The sequence below is a fragment of the Microcaecilia unicolor genome, chromosome 1, assembly GCF_901765095.1.
Source record: "Microcaecilia unicolor chromosome 1, aMicUni1.1, whole genome shotgun sequence".
Taxonomy (NCBI): domain Eukaryota; kingdom Metazoa; phylum Chordata; class Amphibia; order Gymnophiona; family Siphonopidae; genus Microcaecilia; species Microcaecilia unicolor.
In genome coordinates, this window is record NC_044031.1 from 198,746,952 (window position 1) to 198,766,425 (window position 19,474).

The window sequence follows — 19,474 nt, forward strand, 5'->3', positions numbered from 1 at the left end:
TAGCGGTTCGCCGCATCTTTCAGTCTCACATTTCCCTTTTTAGCCATAAAGAAACTGCAAACTGCTCAAAACACTGCAGCCAGGCTTATATTTGGAAAAACGAGATTCGAAAGCGCCAAACCCCTACGAGAAAAGCTGCACTGGCTCCCAATCAAAGAACGTATTGCGTTCAAAATCTGCATTCTGGTTCATAAAATACGGCAGTGCCCCAAGATACATGACAGACCTCATTGACCTACCAAGTAGAAACACATCAAGATCAACACAGACATACCTAAATCTCCACCACCCAAGTTGGAAAATACTCAAATACAAATCAACCTATGCATCCAGCTTCTCCTATATAAGCACTCAACTATGGAACGCACTACCAAACGCCGTGAAAACAACGCAAGACCTATTAAACTTCCGAAAGTCACTAAAAACTTACCTATACAAAAGGCATACCCGAATGATCCAACTTAAATGCCTGAGTCCTGCAACACAACGACTCTTAATACTCGAAATGGACATAACATAACTCTTCCTTCTTTCTTATTCCATAATGTGTCTGTCACACACGACTTCTACCATGATATCACTATGTGTTTGTCATACAGGAACTGGTGATCGCCAGCACGGTACTATGTAAACCACTTTGAGCCTTCAAATAAGTGAGAAAAGGTGGGATACAAGTGCAACAAATAAATAAATAAAAAATAAAACCCAAATGTTGGCAAACTTGCTAAACGCGTGTCCTGGGATTGTGACATACGATAAGTGCTGTGAAAAAGTATTTTTAGTCACTGCTATTTTTTATATTTGTGAGTACTGACAGAAAAAAAATTTATATTGGCGATATGACAGTTTGAGTTGAATATTTAATGAAAATTGCATGTGAAAATTGATTTTTTTGGGAGGTTTTTTGTCCAGTTATTAAAATGGGGGGGGGGGGGGATCTGTAGTTAGTGCATTATAGTGCAATAGCCAAAATGCCTATGAACCACTGATGTCTTTTTCCTCCTAGTGTGTAAGATGTTTGCCTGGGGCTACTTCTCTGTAGTCATTTGTTGTTAGGTTTTCAGCATTTTTTTAAGTTTTCTTTATTTTCCACTGTCCACAAGGCACCCTTAGGCTTTGGGCACCCGGCCGGGTAAAGATTTTACCATTGAGCCATTTGCTTTTGCTGCAGCTATTTTCCGGACATGTCCCATAAAATTCCCAGCAATTTCAAAAAGTGCACCTGGTGCAACAGGATCTTATCCAATGCAGACTTACATAACTGGTGCCTGAAATGTCTGGGACCTGATCATGATTCCTCCTGTTGTAAATTTTGTTTGCAGATGTCAAGAAGAGGCATCAAAGATCATGAGAAGCAGTGCCAAAAAATTTTTGTTGCCGAGAAGTCCTGTCCATTGACTTAGGCTTCGGTCTCTATGGCTCCAGGATGTGCATCGGACACTGGGGGACATATTGGCATTGAGAGGGTCTCCACTTCCTTGACAGTTAACATATCAGTTGAAACGACATCAATCACTGATTGTGGCCGCTGGGATCGGGCATTTTCCAATCCTCTCCCAAGGATGAGGAAAGATTTGTCATCATTCTCATTGATGCGAAGGGACTCCAATGCAATTGTTGGGTGGAGACCAGCATCAACATCAATCCACCTCGGAGCATGGCACTAAGAGCACTGAGGCATTGAGGTCACCGATATCCTTGAAGATCCCCCAACATAAAAGTAGCTTCCCCTTCCAGGAACCGGACGGAATGCAGCAGCGTTGGTTGAGATGAGTCCAGGTCACCAATACACCTCAAGTACCTTTTGAAGGACATGAACACCCTGGCTGATCCCCAGCTTTGTTGATGGCAGCCGTCGAGGATCATCTCAGGGTCATGCTCCAAGAGCAGACGGAACATCTATTTCCTCAGCAAAAGGCTATGCCAGTGAGAGCATAAGTGCTGGCATCTCAGAGGATACAGCCAATTCTAAAGGCCCACGTACTGCCTGCGGAGAATACATCTGCACCAAGGCTTTGATAGGCATTGGAGCCAATGTACAGCAATCTGATGTAGATCTATGGTCCTTCAAGGGTTGGGGGAGCCTCCCTGGAGCAATGGGTGCCCCTGGTACCTCAGTGTTCCCAGGCCTGACCACAGTGACAGTCATTTAAAGCAGGCTGCAGCTCAGATGTTTCCAAGAGAGTACTTCTTTGAGTCCGATTCAAACCACTCCTGGGTGGCCAAGGACAAACCAGTGGGTAAAGGGATTTGATATACCACCTTTCTGTGGTACAGTCAAGGCATTCACCATTTCATGGAGGCTGAATCCTCTCTCAAAAGGGTCAAGGTTTCCAAGACTTACTCCTCTGTGCCCCTGGGAAGGGAGGTTAGGAACTTGGAGAAGAAATTCTCTCAGAACACTGTTGTTTTAATAAGCACGCACTTGTGGAACATTGAGGAAGGTTATAGTATTGCAGTTAAGATCTTGGGTATAATTGTTGATGAATTGAATTTTCAGATGCATATTACTGAGTTAACTAGGAAGAGTTTCTACAGAGAACAATCTGGTCTGTTAAGCCTCTCTTTGATAAGAAATCTGTAGCTGTTTTGCTTCATGCATTACTTCTTAACCATTTGGACTATCATAATTCTTTATTCTGGGGACTTAGAACTGAACCTCTGGCACCTTCAAGTTAAAACTTACCTTTTTGCTAAGGCTGTTGGTTTGTGAGAACAGCTAGCTCACTTTTTTTTGGTTGGCCTTAGTACAGTCTGAACCTAAGGTTTTGCAATGGAATTTTTACATTATTATTATAATTTTTATTGAAAACCTTTTGGAATAAACACATCCAACAAAGCATCTTATACGGCTATATATGAAGCATTGTAACCCTCAACCATCCCTCCCCCTTCTAAACCAACCCCCCCCTTAACATGAGAGATGATATGCATATGACCACTACAGGTTCATTTCTAGTTCTCGTTCAGGTGGGTTCCAAGAATCAGAGTCACTGTCTATATCACGAGGACCACCAGCCGGGGGGGCATCCAAGTCAATCTCCCATAGAGATCTCCACTCTCTATACTTGTCCCAGAGTTTATAGAAGTTAGTCACCTGCCCAGATCAAGCCGTGAGTTTCGACATCTGATATAAATAGTCCATTTTGTGAACCACCTTTATCACTGGTTGTGCGAGCGGGTTTCTCCATGATGAAGCCAATGTTATCTTGCCCGCCACCAGGAAGGTCGAGGCCAAGCGATGCAAAGCTGGTGAAATTCCTTGGAGGTGAAAATGTAATAGACAGTGTTCTGCTGTGGCCGGATAGTCTTTTCTCAACATCTGGCCAAGCTGTCATAGCAACTCTGCTCAATAGCTTTTTATTCTTGGGCAGGATCACCAAATGTGAAACATATCTCCTACTGCCTTACAGCCCCTCCAGCAATGGCCCAAGGTTTGTTTAAACATTTTTGCTAATCGGTCAGGTGTATAATACCAACGATACAAAATCTTGTAGCCATTCTCTATCAAAGAGCTACTTATAGATACTCTTAATATATATCCAAATGCTCGTTCCCAGCTCTGCGTATCATGACTGACCCCCAGGTCACGTTCCCATCGCTATGTGTATTCCAAGATTGGTGACCTATGGGATAAAAGTGCTGCATAGATTCAAGAGACACATGCTCTGGCACTCCCCCCCCCCCCCCCCCCCCCAACCATTGCCCACTCTAGTCCTGTCCCTTCTAGCTGTAGCTCCTCTTGTGCTCTGCGAAAAATATAATTTCTTATCCGGCTATAGTGAAACAGATGATGGGACAGGAGGCCAAACTCCTCCTGCAATTCTGCAAAAGATAGAAATGTCCCCTCCTCCCAAAGCTGCCCCAGATGTCTCAGGCCTCTCCACTCCCAAGCCTTATATACCGGATCAGCCTCCCCCCAAGAAAATCCAGGGGCACCTCGTATAGGCATTTGCCAAAAATATTGCCTGTCGGGGTAAAATTTATGGCATATGTCACACCATGTTTGGAGGGGGAAATGGACCGTCGGAGGGGCACCTGCAGCCAGGGCCTGTATGCGCATCCTAGGTAGCCATAGTGTTGAGGCCAATTGCATAAGACCCATCCATTGTTTTGCTATTTGAAGCCAAGGTTTGTTACTGTCAGTGGCCCACCCCACCAGCAAGCGCAGCTGGGCTGCCTGAAAATACAGAGAGAAATTTAGAACACCCATTCCCCCCCTCAGCTTGGATTGGTATAGAACCTCAGCTCGCACCCGTGGAGGCTTGAGCTTCCAAATATATGCAAATGCCTTTCGTTTTAATTGGTGAAAGAAGCTTCTAGGGATCGGAAGTGGCAGTGCCAGAAACAAATGTAGAATTTTTGGCAGTATCATCATTTTTATGGCTTGTATTCTACCTAACCAGGAAAGTTCCAACCCTTCCCAACGATCTAATTCCTGAAATAGTTCCCTTAGCTTCGAGGGAAAGTTTGCCCTAAATAAGCCCTGTAGTTTTGGTGTCAAGTTGACTCCCAAATATCGAACAGAACGTGTGGTCCATCTAAAAAGGAATCATTGTTGTAAGCTTAGTGTCATCTCAGGAGGCAGATTTAGACCCATGATTTCCGATTTGGTCATATTGATCTGTAGTCTTGATATAGACCCAAACTGTTGAAGACTCTGCATCACCGCTTGTACAGAGTTCTGAGGGTTGGTCAGTGTCAATAAGATGTCATCTGCGAATAACATGATCTTATGTTCTCTTGGCCCTATGCGAATGCCCTGTATAGCCGAATGAGCTCTAATTACTTGGGCCAGTGGTTCAATGCTGAGCGCAAATAGCAGCGGGGACAGAGCACATCCCTGGTGCGTCCTCCACCTAAAGGCATCTGATCGAGCCCATTAATAATTAAAGAGGCTATCAGATGGTCGTAAAAGCGCTGAAGCCATGATATAAAACGTCCCGTTAAGCCCATGTTTTCCAAAACCCAAAACATATAAGGCCAGTGGACCCGATCGAATGCCTTCTCTGCATCTAGGGAGAGCATTAATGTGGGCTGATGAGTAGTGTTTGCTGACAGCATTTGAACAAGATTTCAAACATAAGTTAATATTTTTATAACACCGTCTTCTTCCGATTGCTATTATATATAACACCATTGTTAAGCTTGCAAGTTGCTAATGTCAACATCTTAAAAAATAATATCTATGCTTTTCATATTTTATGTTTGGTTTAATTTGTAATATTAAATATCATTGATTTGTTTTTATAAAGTTTAGATTCTATAATTTAACACGGCCTCTGTCGGGCAACTGTCTTATATACGGTATCTTCATTAAAATATTTTGGATAATATACTGATCTGCTTGCTCATTTTCCAAACTTATTCGTAAAGCCATCTGGCCCCGGGGCCTTTCTGTTGGGCAAATCTTTTATGGCCCAAGTCACCTCTTAGAGTGATAGGTGTGGATAATGATTCGCTTTGGGCTGGGGAGATCTTGGGAAGATCTACTGTGGCTAGGTACTCCTGTATCTCATGGGCCCCAGGTGCTATATCCTCCTGGTACAGACATTTATAAAAGTTTTAAAAAGTTAAGCTGATGTCTTCGGTGCTTGTCAGGCGTTGTCCTGCCGTCTTTTCTATTGCATGTAGAGCTTTTTTTTCAGTTTATATTCTAGTAATCAGGAGGCCTTATTGCCAAATTCAAAATACGTTTGTTGGACCCATTGTAGATGTTCCGCCAGTTGGAGCTCTCTGAGCTCCATTTGTATCTGGTGCATGCGAGAGGTTACCCCGGGCAGCGAGAGGTTACCCCGGGCAGGAGCGTCACCCGTGCTATCTGCGTTTGGAGGTTTTCGAGTTCTGTGTGTAACTGTTGTGACTGGGCCACCTTCTGTCGTCGTATGTGTGTATGTAGTGAAATAATCTGCCCCCGAATTACTGCTTTAAGGCCTTTCCCTAACACTCCATCCCCCACCTCCCCATTGTCATTAATCATTATGTATTCCTTTATGTCTTTTTCTAGTCACGAGACTATGTTTGGGTCTGCCAGTAACATAGTAGATGACGGCAGAAAAAGACCTGCACGGTCCATCCAGTCTGCCCAACAAGATAACTCATATGTGCTACTTTTTGTGTATACCCTACTTTGATTTGTACCTGTGCTCTTCAGGGCACAGACCGTATAAGTCTGCTCAGCACTATCCCCGCCTCCCAACCACCGGCTCTGGCACAGACCGTATAAGTCTGCCCAGCACTATCCCCGCCTCCCAACCACCAGCCCCACCTCCCACTATCATCCAAGCGTCATTGTGCAGGTGGGGGTGTTGTGATGTTACATATTATCTTTACAGTAAGAGGTGCATGATCCGATCAAGTTCTGGAATGTATTTGAATGGTGTGTACTCTGGATGCAAGAGTATGATCCCCTAGCCAAAGGTCTATCCGTGAGTGAGAGTCATGCACCATGGAGTAGTATGTATAGCTACGAGAAAGAGGGTTAAAATGCCTCCAAAGGACAAGCAACTGCCATGTACCCATGAACCTATGCAGTTTGACATGGTCTGATCGAGCATAATGAACTCTTGCGGCCGAGTTGTCCAAGAAGGGGTGTAGAGTTAGATTAAAATCTCCCCCCACTAGTAGTGTACCCTCAATGTAGCGGGAGAGGACCACTGACAGCTCATCAAAAAATGAACCGTGGCTTTCATTAGGAGCATATATATTTAATAGAGATAGTATTTCTGCTCCTACTCGCACAATCAGCAATACATATCTTCCCCGTACAACCTGTTTCACCTGCCACGGGTGTTTACGTGATAGTGCTATCAACATTGCCTTTTTCTGTTTATCAGTTTGGCTAGAGGCGAAATATAGATCTTTAAATTGACCATGGTGACAAAATCATTCATGGGTTGGTAGCAAATGGGTCTCCTGGACGAAAGCCACATCCACCCCCAAGTGAAGCATTTCTTTAAACATGAGCTGTCTCTTCACAGGAGAATTTAGCCCTTTGGCATTAAGAGTGAAAAGAGCCAAAGTGCCCATGATATCTAAGCAATTACTCTAATTGATCTCTGAACCAGGAATCCCCCTTTCTCCCAGTTTCAGGAGGCCATATGTCCTCTGAGAGGGCTTCTAACACTAATTCATCCCACCTTACCCCTCCCCTCCCCACAACCTAACATCACCCTCCATTTTAAGGTAGGGTGTTTCCAGAGGATGTGATTTGACTCCAAGCCCTAGGTCAGAAATAGCAAAAACAGAAAGTAAACAAATATGCATATATAAATTATTCATAAAGCCCATAAACCATACACGGCTAAACTTGAGCCTATCAGTAGCCTTAACATAGCAGACTTTAGCAATTCCCCTCCTCCCATTTCCATACATTCAACAGCATTTTTCAATCTTACAGACATGAAGATCATACAGATCTAGCCTTCTGCAAGGGTAACCTCAGTCATCCTTGACCCTCAGCTGCGCAAATCAGGACACTGCTGCAGGGCCTGCCCTGCTAATGGCAGAATCAGACTGTTGGCGTTGCAGGCGCCCTTTGCCAGAAGTCACCCTTTGCCTTCGTGGTTTTTTCGGGTGTGGGGTCACCATCTTTCATGTTGTAGTTGTTAATTTGTTCAGATCAGTATCAGGGAACATCTTTGTTGCCTCCGACGCCCTGCGAATCTGATGAAGCTTGCCATCCTTGTAAAAACGTAGTGCAAACGGATAGCTCCATTTATATTGAATATTTTGAGAGCAAAGAAATTGTGTTAATGGCCTAAGCTCCGCCCAGCGTCGTAGAGTAGAAAGGGCCAGATCTTGGTAAACCTTGATATGATACATGTCCCACTTGAAGTCCGGTGACGCTCATGAGGCATTTAATATTTTTTCTTTAATTTTAAAGTCAGAGAAACATGCAATCAGATCGCGTGGTTGGTTATTTATGGGTGCTTCTAGAGAGCGGTGAGCCTTGTCTACCTGAATCTCAGCAGGGTCCTTCTCTATTTGTATCTCCTTTAAAAGTGCGCTTGCCATTTGCTATACCACCAACTCGCAGTTCGCATAAAGTGGGGTGTCCAGTAAACCCTGGAATCTTATGTTGTGGCATCGGCTCCGATTGTCAAGGTCTTTTATTTTATCCCAAAGCTGTTGAAATACCTATTTTCTGTAGCATTTGCGTTTAAAGTTTGCAGCATGTCCATCTGTTCCTCAATATGTTCTTCATTCTCTGCCACGTGTTGCCCCAGTGCACTAATTTCCCTGTGGAGATCAGCTCCCAGCATGTTGAGTTCGGTGCAGATTACCTTCAAATCAGTTTTTATTTCCCGCATCCATGTTCTAATCTCCTGTAGGGGTTCGCTCATCTGCTCCGGCGATTCCACGGATGTAAAAAGCGACGGGGAACACTGTGAGGCACGCTGTTGCTGTAGGTCTGGAGCTTGGTCCTTCAGGGCTCCCTTATTAGCTTGCGTGGCCGGTGCGACTGGGCCCGAGTATGCAAACCCGGCCAGAGATTGCACTGCCGCTTGTGAGGCCATAGGAGATTGGCACCAGGATCTATTCTAGGGCTGGTAGTGTTGGGAGGGTCCATATAATGCTAAAATAGCTGCTATGGTGCTAAAGTTTGCTTAGGGTCGACCGGAGCTCTGCTCTTAAGCTGCCATTTCTCCCGGTGACGTCACTTCCTCCTCTTGCAATGGAATTTTTACTTTTATTCTTGTCTATTTTTTTAATATTGAAAATGTATGCTGTTTTTTCTTTTGATTTTTTATTGATATTGGCTAATATTTGTAAACTGCTCAGATGTCTATGATGATGGGCAACATAACAATTGTTAAATAAACGTAAACATTTGTCTGCAGTGTACAGATGCTTTCCTCTGGGAAAAGACTGAGGAGCTTTGTCGGCTAGCAAAGAGCAAATGTGTGGAAAGTTTATTGTGCAGGCAACTTACGATGCTTTTGATACAGCGTCCAGGGCCTTTGCCATGGGGTTTGGGATGTGCAGACTCTCCTGGATGTGTTCCTCAGACCGGTAGTTCAGAAGAAGCTGGCAGACTTTCCATACAGTGGAGAAAGTATTTTTGGGGTGACAAAGTAGAGGAAACCACTGACATTATTAAAAAAAAAAAACCAAAACCACTCTGAAACCCAGTCCCTCTCCTGGCTCGCTCTTAGCTCAGCATCAATCCAGGAGCTACATTGGTAGAGGGCAATGGAGGATCTACTATCAAAGGCATAGGAATCCTCCCCCTCCCAGACAAATCGGGGATCTCACTCCTGCCCACAGAGGCAAAGGACCCAAAAGTCCCAGCTGGATCCCCAGTCAAAACAAGGGGTGAGCTTTAGAATGGATTCAGGAGAGTATAGCTGCAATTCCAGTAACCATTTCGGATGACCACCTGTAGGAAGGAGTCTGATTTGTTTTCCAGAAGAGGTGGTCTCTTATAACCTGAAACTACTGGTGGGTTCACAAAATAGTCCAGACAGTTATACACTTCCATTAGAAAGGTTTCCCCCAAATTGCCTACTGTAAGCATCAACATTAAGCTGTTAGCATCAGGAGTTGCTTTCAAAGGAAATTTCTTCCCTTTTGCAGGCCACTAAGGGTAAAAGGGAAGGATTTCAACTTCAAGTACTTCCTGATCTCCAAAAAGATGGAGGGGTTTGCCCCCATCCTAGGGTTACCATATGGCTCCAGAAAAAGGAGGACAGATTGAGCCAGTCTGGGCTTTACTTCCATTGCTTTCAATGGAAGCAAAACCCGGACTGGATCAATGTGTCCTCCTTTTTCTGAAGCCGTATGGTAACTCTACGGGCCCATTCTAGACCCAAGGGCCCCGAACAAGTATTTGGCAAACAAAAGTTCAGGGTGGTTACCCTGGGCACCTTAACCCAGTTGTTCCAAACCTGGTCCCAGAGACACCCCAGCCAGTCAGGTTTTCAGGATACCCATAATGAATATTCATGAGAGAGATTTGCATGCAATGGAGGCAGTACATGCAAATCTCTCTCAGGAATATTCATTGTGGGTATCCTGAAAACATGACTGTCTGGGGTGCCTCCAGGACCAGGTTTAGGAACCACTGCCTTAACACATTTTGCTCAAATTTCTATTTTCACTCTAGCTTTTTAAAGCAATTTTGGAACATTTAGTTAAAATGGCTTAATAGCCATGATTCAGAAAGGAAATTGGCTATGCTGTCAGGTCATAAATGATGCCTGTATCCATGTACAAATGCACCCCAGTCACAGGAGGTACATAAGATTAATTTAACATTTAAAGTTGCTGTTTTAGAGTTTATGATAACAGCTGTTTAGGGCACAACTTGTAGTTAAAAAAGCCTCTATTTAGAATATAACATCTGTTTAGAGCACAGTTTAGCCATTAAAAGAAAAGGGATCTCTATTGATAAAAAAAAAAATAAAGTATTTCCTTCGTTGAATATATCTATTTAAAATTATTTGCTAGAGAAAATAAACATTACAGAGAACATTTTGCAAAGGGTCTTCCTGGTAGGAAGCATTGTCTTAGAAACACAGATTTGTAAAGGAGAGCTCAGTTGTTCTCAGTGCTGAAGAGGTACTGAGAGAGAACCTGCTGAGTGGAAGAAAACTTCACTGATTATATTACCTGCTGGGAAATTGCATTCAAATTTAGGAAAGTATATAGATTTGGGAATAAATAGGTAATTCCAATGGCTTTATTTTAAGTTACTCTGCTTATTTAGTAAAGGCAGTTACAGTGGTGGAAATAAGTATTTGATCCCTTGCTGATTTTGTAAGTTTGCCCACTGACAAAGACATGAGCAGCCCATAATTGAAGGGTAGGTTATTGGTAACAGTGAGAGATAGCACATCACAAATTAAATCCGGAAAATCACATTGTGGAAAGTATATGAATTTATTTGCATTCTGCAGAGGGAAATAAGTATTTGATCCCCCACCAACCAGTAAGAGATCTGGCCCCTACAGACCAGGTAGATGCTCCAAATCAACTCGTTACCTGCATGACAGACAGCTGTCGGCAATGGTCACCTGTATGAAAGACACCTGTCCACAGACTCAGTGAATCAGTCAGACTCTAACCTCTACAAAATGGCCAAGAGCAAGGAGCTGTCTAAGGATGTCAGGGACAAGATCATACACCTGCACAAGGCTGGAATGGGCTACAAAACCATCAGTAAGACGCTGGGCGAGAAGGAGACAACTGTTGGTGCCATAGTAAGAAAATGGAAGAAGTACAAAATGACTGTCAATCGACAAAGATCTGGGGCTCCACGCAAAATCTCACCTCGTGGGGTATCCTTGATCATGAGGAAGGTTAGAAATCAGCCTACAACTACAAGGGGGGAACTTGTCAATGATCTCAAGGCAGCTGGGACCACTGTCACCACGAAAACCATTGGTAACACATTACGACATAACGGATTGCAATCCTGCAGTGCCCGCAAGGTCCCCCTGCTCCGGAAGGCACATGTGACGGCCCGTCTGAAGTTTGCCAGTGAACACCTGGATGATGCCGAGAGTGATTGGGAGAAGGTGCTGTGGTCAGATGAGACAAAAATTGAGCTCTTTGGCATGAACTCAACTCGCCGTGTTTGGAGGAAGAGAAATGCTGCCTATGACCCAAAGAACACCGTCCCCACTGTCAAGCATGGAGGTGGAAATGTTATGTTTTGGGGGTGTTTCTCTGCTAAGGGCACAGGACTACTTCACCGCATCAATGGGAGAATGGATGGGGCCATGTACCGTACAATTCTGAGTGACAACCTCCTTCCCTCCGCCAGGGCCTTAAAAATGGGAAGAAGCACATTAGGGTCATGGAGTGGCCTAGCCAGTCACCAGACCTTAATCCCATTGAAAACTTATGGAGGGAGCTGAAGCTGCGAGTTGCCAAGCGACAGCCCAGAACTCTTAATGATTTAGAGATGATCTGCAAAGAGGAGTGGACCAAAATTCCTCCTGACATGTGTGCAAACCTCATCATCAACTACAGAAGACGTCTGACCGCTGTGCTTGCCAACAAGGGTTTTGCCACCAAGTATTAGGTCTTGTTTGCCAGAGGGATTAAATACTTATTTCCCTCTGCAGAATGCAAATAAATTCATATACTTTCCACAATGTGATTTTCCGGATTTAATTTGTGATGTGCTATCTCTCACTGTTACCAATAACCTACCCTTCAATTATGGGCTGCTCATGTCTTTGTCAGTGGGCAAACTTACAAAATCAGCAAGGGATCAAATACTTATTTCCACCACTGTAAGTAATAGTTTAGCATTTAAAGTCTCTGTTGGAGCTTTGAAAAGCTGTTTTAGAGTATAGTTTAGCATTAAAGTTGCTGTTTTAGAGTTAGTCCCACCCACCCCAGGCCTGAACTTTGATTTATAAGCTTTGAAGAAATTAGGAGAAGGTTTAATTAGGGTATCTTCATCAGCTAGTAATTAGATCTTAGCAATGTATTGTTTTTAGTAACATGTGACATTGTAACATAATAAATGATAGCAGATAATTATAGATACAGAAAAGAAAACCCCCAGGAAAATTAGATGTAAGCTGATTGTAAGAAGGGTTGTATATACTTTTGAGTGCTCCTTGATATATTTAATATGTGTCAGGGAAAAATAAAGCAGGTTAACACTTTTATTTTGCTTGTAGATTTTGTGGTTGATGCTACGCGCAAGGGTAACAAAATTCGATTTGCAAACCATTCTGTGAATCCCAACTGCTATGCAAAAGGTAAATACTTTGCACAAGTAGAATTTATGCATGGGTGGGGGAGGTGGTTGTACATTTTTTGTAACTAAGATCTTACAAACATATTTGAGTTTTACTGTATTGTGAGCTTAACAGTTTTGTAAATATTAACTTTTTTGAAGGGAGGGTAAAAAAAAAGAGAACAATTACAACACTGTATGTTTACTTTAGGGAGTCAGTTTTGTGAACATGGATGGCTGTGCAAGAAATTAGGACACTTACTGTTTAAATTTAGGTATGCTGCATAATTGGCACCCTTGTGCTCAGGTAGAGGAATGTATGCACAGTGAATATAAATGAGATAAATTTGCATCCATTGGAGATCCAATGGATGCAAATTTCTCAACCTGCTGGCTCTGTGACCATAAGGACATATCTGAGAACCATTGCTTTACAGGTTTTATTAACTACTACTACTACTAATAATAATCATTTCTATATCGCTATTAGATGTACGCAGCACTGTACACATTATATGCAGGTACTTTCTCTGTCCCTAGAGGGCTCACAGTCTAAGTTTTTTTTGTACCTGAGGCAATAGAGGGTTAAGTGACTTGCCCAAGGTCAGAAGGAGTTGCAGTGGAAATTGAACCCAGGTTGCCAGGATCAAAGCCCGCTGCTCAAACCATTAGGCTACTCCTTAATAGTGCTGAATTTTCCAGAAATCACAACACAACTGGGAGCAGAGTTGGAAATATTTGTTTACTATTTTATGACGTTTAAGAACCCAAAGCCTTCATTAGGAAACCAAAAAGCCAGACATGTTATAGAATATTGACTTCAGGTTCTGTATAACAAAAATGGGAAGTAACCAGTTTTCTTAGGGCTCCTTTTACTAAGCTGCACTAAAAAGTGGTCTTAGCACACCCTTACATGGATCTTTCTCGCTTGCTAAGGCCATTTTTAGTGCAGCTAGAAAATGGCCATTTTTTCAAATTAATGGCCATGCGTTAATGTTGCTATTAGCTGCGGCCATTAACAAAAATTAGAGTGTGAGCACTTAACACCTATTTTGTAGGCAGTAAGGGCTCACATGCTAATCCTGCACAAATCAGAAAGCACACAGTAATGTAGACATGCTGATCAATACAAAAAAGCCCTTCTGCCCCCCTCCCCCCAGATGTGCCCCCTCTGCAAAATAATAAAATTTACTTTTTAATGCGTTGTTTGTGCACTCACATTGCAAGATTACCATAGGACATCTCAGCGCATCCCACGGTAAGCTCTTTTAAACTGTGGTAAGCACGTGCTAGTGCTTACCGCAGCTTAGGAAAAGGACCCCTTAGATTTTCTGCAACTGCTTAATTTAATAATTTTTTTCTTTGGTTTTATTTTATAGTTATGATGGTTAATGGAGATCACAGAATAGGTATATTTGCTAAGCGAGCCATCCAGACTGGTGAAGAATTATTTTTTGATTACAGGTTAGTAAAAGAAAAAAATTGATCATTTCCATAGCTTTAAAACATTAGGATAGTTTAAATGTTGAAGACTCATATATGTCTGCCGTGTAACAACTAGTTGTGTAATTATTTTGTGGCGCAACTGCAGATACCATCTAAGCTAAGAAAAATTATACGAGTAATGTGTGTGTGCCTTTTGACCAGCATTTCCAAGCCTTGTCCTGGAGGCACACTGGGTGGTGGGGCTAGTTCTGGGCAAGACTTCTACGGTCTATGTCCTGAAAATGGGGCTAGTTCTGGGCAAGACTTCTATGGTCTGAAAATGGCAGATACAAATCAAGGTAAGGTATACACAAGAAGTAGCACATATGAGTTTATCTTGTTGGGCAGACTAGATGGACCGTGCAGGTCTTTTTCTGCCGTCATCTACTATGTTACTATGTTTTACAGGTCAGGTTTTAAGAATATTTATAATTTATTTTAGAGCACTTATACCCCACCTTTTCCCACAGAATGCAGGCTCAAGGTGGCTTACAAGAGACTGGAAAGGCTAACGCCAAACCAGAAAAAATACACATATAATAGTTAAACAGAGAAACAGAGGGGAGAAAAAGAAAAAAAGAGGAGAGATAAAGCAGTCCAAAATGGTCTGTCCATTTGATGTTGTGAAGGCGGCGACACACTGTGACAGACTATGGTAGCGATGCAGCTCTCTTCAACCGCCAAAAACAGCTGACTGTAAAGTGGACTTCGCCGATGCACAATAAAATTTCCTATGTCCAGTCTGCATCGTGTGAAGATCTATGTCATGCATATTCACTAGACTGGATAGGTGTACCTCCAAGACTGGATTAGAAAACAGTGGGCTAGATAAATGGCAGGAATGTTCTACATCACCCAATGAACTTTATTGAAATGCCAATCACACTTCATGGATTTCATATCAAACACCTGTGTATCTAACTCCAATCTAATTATATTAGGGGACATAAACCTACACCTAGATGACCCAAACTGCACTAATGCTCGAGAATGCAAGGAATTCCTCCAATTATGGGGCCTTAATTGGCCAAATATGCAAGCAACCCATGTCAGAGGGCACACACTCGACTTCATCACACAAAAACTATCTTCAGACCAGAACCTAATACTATCAGATACAAAATGGTCAGACATGCCATGGTCTGACCACCATAAATTAAAACTATCCCTACAATGGTGAAAAAAAGGCTCTAACCATAAACAAGAACGCACAACCTACACCACAAGAGGCCAAGTAGACCAGGCAATATTCTGGCAACAGATCTACAAGAATGAGTGGATAACACAAATGGACTCGATTCACTGCCTCCTAGACTGGGGCAACAGATGCAGAAGCATATTAGACGAATTAGCACCACTACAAACAAGAACCTCACGAAGACACAACTCGATACCCTGGTATAACGAAGAACTGAAAAAACTAAAAACACAAGTTAGGAGGCTTGAATGAGCATGGACAAAAATAAAGGATGAACACACTTTCAACGCATGGAAACAAATACAGAGAAAATACAAGTATGCAATAAGACAAACCAAAAGGTCTTACTACAAAACCAAAATAGGGCTACACTACAAAGACACCCATAAACTTTACCAACTCGTCAACAAACTACTTGATACCACACCGATTACCACAACCAACACAGACACCCCGTCGGCAGACAAACTTGCTAAATACTTTGACGAGAAAATTGTAAAACTACGCAATACGCTACCACAGAACACCAATGACATTGATAAATTCACTGACTGTCTGGACCCAATCCTAGGTGACTACCCAGCAGACTGAATCTGGATAAACTTCACACTCCTCAGTGCTGAAACCATAACCCAAGAGATTATCAGGTTCGCCAAATCCCACTGTAAACTGGACATATGTCCCAACAATCTAATAAAATCTGCCCCTCAGCGCTTCATAGCAGACCTCACATCACACCTAAACTACTTGCTACAAAATGGACTCTTTCCTAAGGACAAAGGCAATATACTACTCACCCCAATACCTAAAAACTGAAAGAAAAAAGCAAATGATATTACCAATTACCGCCCGGTAGCATCTATCCCTCTGGTAGCCAAACTACTGGAAAGCATGGAAACCAAGCAACTTACTGACTACCTAAACAAATTCTCAATATTACACGAATCACAATCAGGATTCCACTCCAACCACAGTACCGAAACAGTACTAATCGCACTCCTAACCAAATTCAAACATGAAATTGCAACTGGCAAGAGCGTACTCCTCCTACAATTCGACATGTCGAGTGCGTTCGACATAGTTAACCATAAAATACTACTAAACATACTAGAGTACTTCGGGATCGGTGGAAGCGTACTCAGCTGGATCAATGGCTTCCTAACCGCAAGAACATACCAAGTGATAGCAAACTCGAACACATCACTACCATGGAAACCAGAATGCGGAGTACCCCAAGGATCACTGCTATCACCGACCCTTTTCAACCTAATGATGACCCCAGTAGCCAAATCCCTATCCAACCAAGGCCTTAACCCCTACATCTATGCAGACGATGTCACGATATACATCCCGTTCAAACATGATCTAACAGAAATCACGAAATTAAAATCGTAACACCCCAGACTACACCCTTCCTGTTTCAGACAGCCTGAAAATTCTTGGAGTTAAAATCGACTGAAATCTCATTCTAGAGAGCCAAGTGAAAAACACAACAAAGAAAATGTTCCATTCAATGTGGAAACTTAAACGAGTAAAACCTTTCTTCCCTACTACTACTCCTATTTAACATTTCTAAAGTGCTACTAGGGTTACGCAGCGCTGTACAATTTAACATAGAAGGACAGTCCCTGCTCAAAGAGCTTACAATCTAAAGGACAAATATACAGTCAGACAAGTAGGGGTTGTCAAACTAGGGCAGTCTAGATTTCCTGAAAGGTATAAAGGTTGGGTGCCGAAAGCAACATTGAAGAGGTGGGCTTTGAGTAAGGATTTGAAGATGGGTAGGGAGGGGGCTTGGCGTAAGGGCTCAGGAAGTTTATTCCAAGCATAGGGTGAGGCGAGGCAGAATGGGCGGAGCCTGGAATTGGCGGTGGTGGAGAAGGGTACTGAGAGGAGGGATTTGTCCTGTGAGCGGAGGTTTCGGGCGGGAATGTAAGGGGAGATGAGGGTAGAGAGGTAATGAGGGGCAGCAGACTGAGTGCATTTGTAGGTAAGAAGGAGAAGCTTGAACTGTATGCGGTATCTGATCGGAAGCCAGTGAAGTGACCTGAGGAGAGGGTTGATATGAGTATATTGGTTCAGGCGGCATATAAGATGTGCAGCAGAGTTTTGAACCGATTGAAGGGGGGATAGATGGTTAAGTGGGAGGCCAGTGAGGAATAGGTTGCAGTAGTCAAGGCGAGAGGTAATGAGAGCGTGGATGAGAGTTCGGGTGGTGTGCTCAGAGAGGAAAGGGCGAATTTTGCTGATGTTAAAGAGGAAGAAGCGACAGGTCTTGGCTGTCTGCTGGATATGCGCAGAGAAGGAGAGGGAGGAGTCGAAGATGATTCCGAGGTTGCGGGCGGATGAGATGGGGAGGATGAGGGTGTTATCTACTGAGATCGAGAGTGGAGGAAGAGGAGAAGTGGGTTTTGGTGGAAAGACGACAAGCTCGGTCTTGGCCATGTTCAGTTTCAGGTGGCGGTTGGACATCCATGCAGCAATGTCGGATAAGCAGGCCGAAACCTTGGCCTGGGTCTCCACGGTGATGTCTGGTGTGGAGAGATACAACTGGGTGTCATCAGCGTACAGATGATACTGGAAACCATGAGATGAGATCAGTGAGCCCAGGGAAGAGGTGTAGTTTGAAAAAAGAAGGGGTCCAAGGACAGATCCCTGGGGAACTCCAACAGAGAGTGGGATGCGGGTGGAGGACGATCCATGAGAGTGTACTCCCGAGGGAAATATTCCACAGCCTGGTACAATCAATGGCTCTAAGTCACCTAGACTACTGTAATGCAATCTATGCTGGATGCAAAGAGCAAATCATGAAGAAAATCCAAACTGCCCAAAACACCGCAGCAGACTCATATTTAGAAAAACGAAATATGAAAGTGCCAAGCTCTTACGAGAATAACTACATTGGCTCCCAATCAAAGAGTGAATCGCGTTCAAAATCTGCACCCTGGTTCACAAAATTATTCACGGCGAGGCCCCAGTCTACATGGCAGACCTTATAGACCAACCAACCAGGAGCACAAAAAGATCAGCACGCACATACCTAAATCTCTACTACCCTAGCTGCAAAGGACTAAAATATAAATCAACATATGCATCCAGCTTCTCTTATATAAGCACGCAACTATGGAATGCACTCTCAAACATCATGACAACAATGCACAATCTAACAAATTTCCGTAAATCGTTAAAAATTATCCTGTTCATGAAGGCATACCAGAACAATCCAACCTCAACAACTGTAACCCTGCAACACAATCGAAACTCCTACCAGAACTGGACAAAACCTAACTCTCTCTCTTGAATACGTAATATACTTTGTCACTTATGAACATTAACACTAGACCACTCTGTATTTCGCTTACCAGAATTGGCGATCGCCTTCACGCTACTATGTAAGCCACATTGAGCCTGCAAATAGGTGGGAAAATGTGGGATACAAATGCAATAAATAAATATTATAAATAGGTCTCTTTTGCAAAGGAGCTTTTTTACTGCACTGCAAGCCACCTTCAAATCAAGGTATACGTACAAAGAAAAGATTTCCATGCTGCTGTTCAGGGACAACCCACGCATCAAAAAGGTGCAAGAGTTGGAAGCTCATGTATATAGATTGGCCAGCACCCTCCACCAAATGTACTATATCTTTATGAACTGGTCCAAACAGTGCGAGAGAAAGATAAGAAGCCTGACCTTGACCAGGATGCTGCTTTACAGATAGCAAAGCAGACTTCAGGAAAGCTTCATTCCATTACGTTCCAAGAATCAGTTCATACAAATGGGTTGTGACCATCCGCCATCAGGTGAAGATAGAAAACACTAATGAGCTGAGCCTTAGAAGGTCCTGTGCATAGCAACCAAGCCAGTATCTCTATCTCCAGCAGGCAGGATAGCAGCTATCTCCATCTGCTGGTGAATGGTCACAACCCATTTGTCTGAACTGCGCCTTTGGGTCTAAAGGAAAGAAGACTATCAGGTAATTAACTAATTTTTCCATGACTGATCTGATGAAACTTCACTTTCCTTTCATCCTGCTAGACCTGTCCAGAGAAGTGGGTTGTAACTAGGGCTGCATTTCGATTAAAATTTTTTAT

The 19,474-nt window shown here is 43.1% G+C and overlaps 1 protein-coding gene across 9 annotated transcripts in view; it reads left to right on the forward strand.

Moving 5' to 3' along the window:
- The window catches only part of EZH2 (enhancer of zeste 2 polycomb repressive complex 2 subunit), a 626,582-nt gene that overhangs the window by 594,605 nt on the left and 12,503 nt on the right, over positions 1-19,474 (forward strand). For all 9 annotated transcript variants that reach the window (XM_030203624.1, XM_030203674.1, XM_030203633.1 and 6 more), the window contains 2 exons: positions 12,642-12,722; positions 14,080-14,164. In XM_030203624.1, the coding sequence (XP_030059484.1) occupies positions 12,642-12,722; positions 14,080-14,164 (166 nt within the window). The remainder of the gene's footprint in view (positions 1-12,641; positions 12,723-14,079; positions 14,165-19,474) is intronic.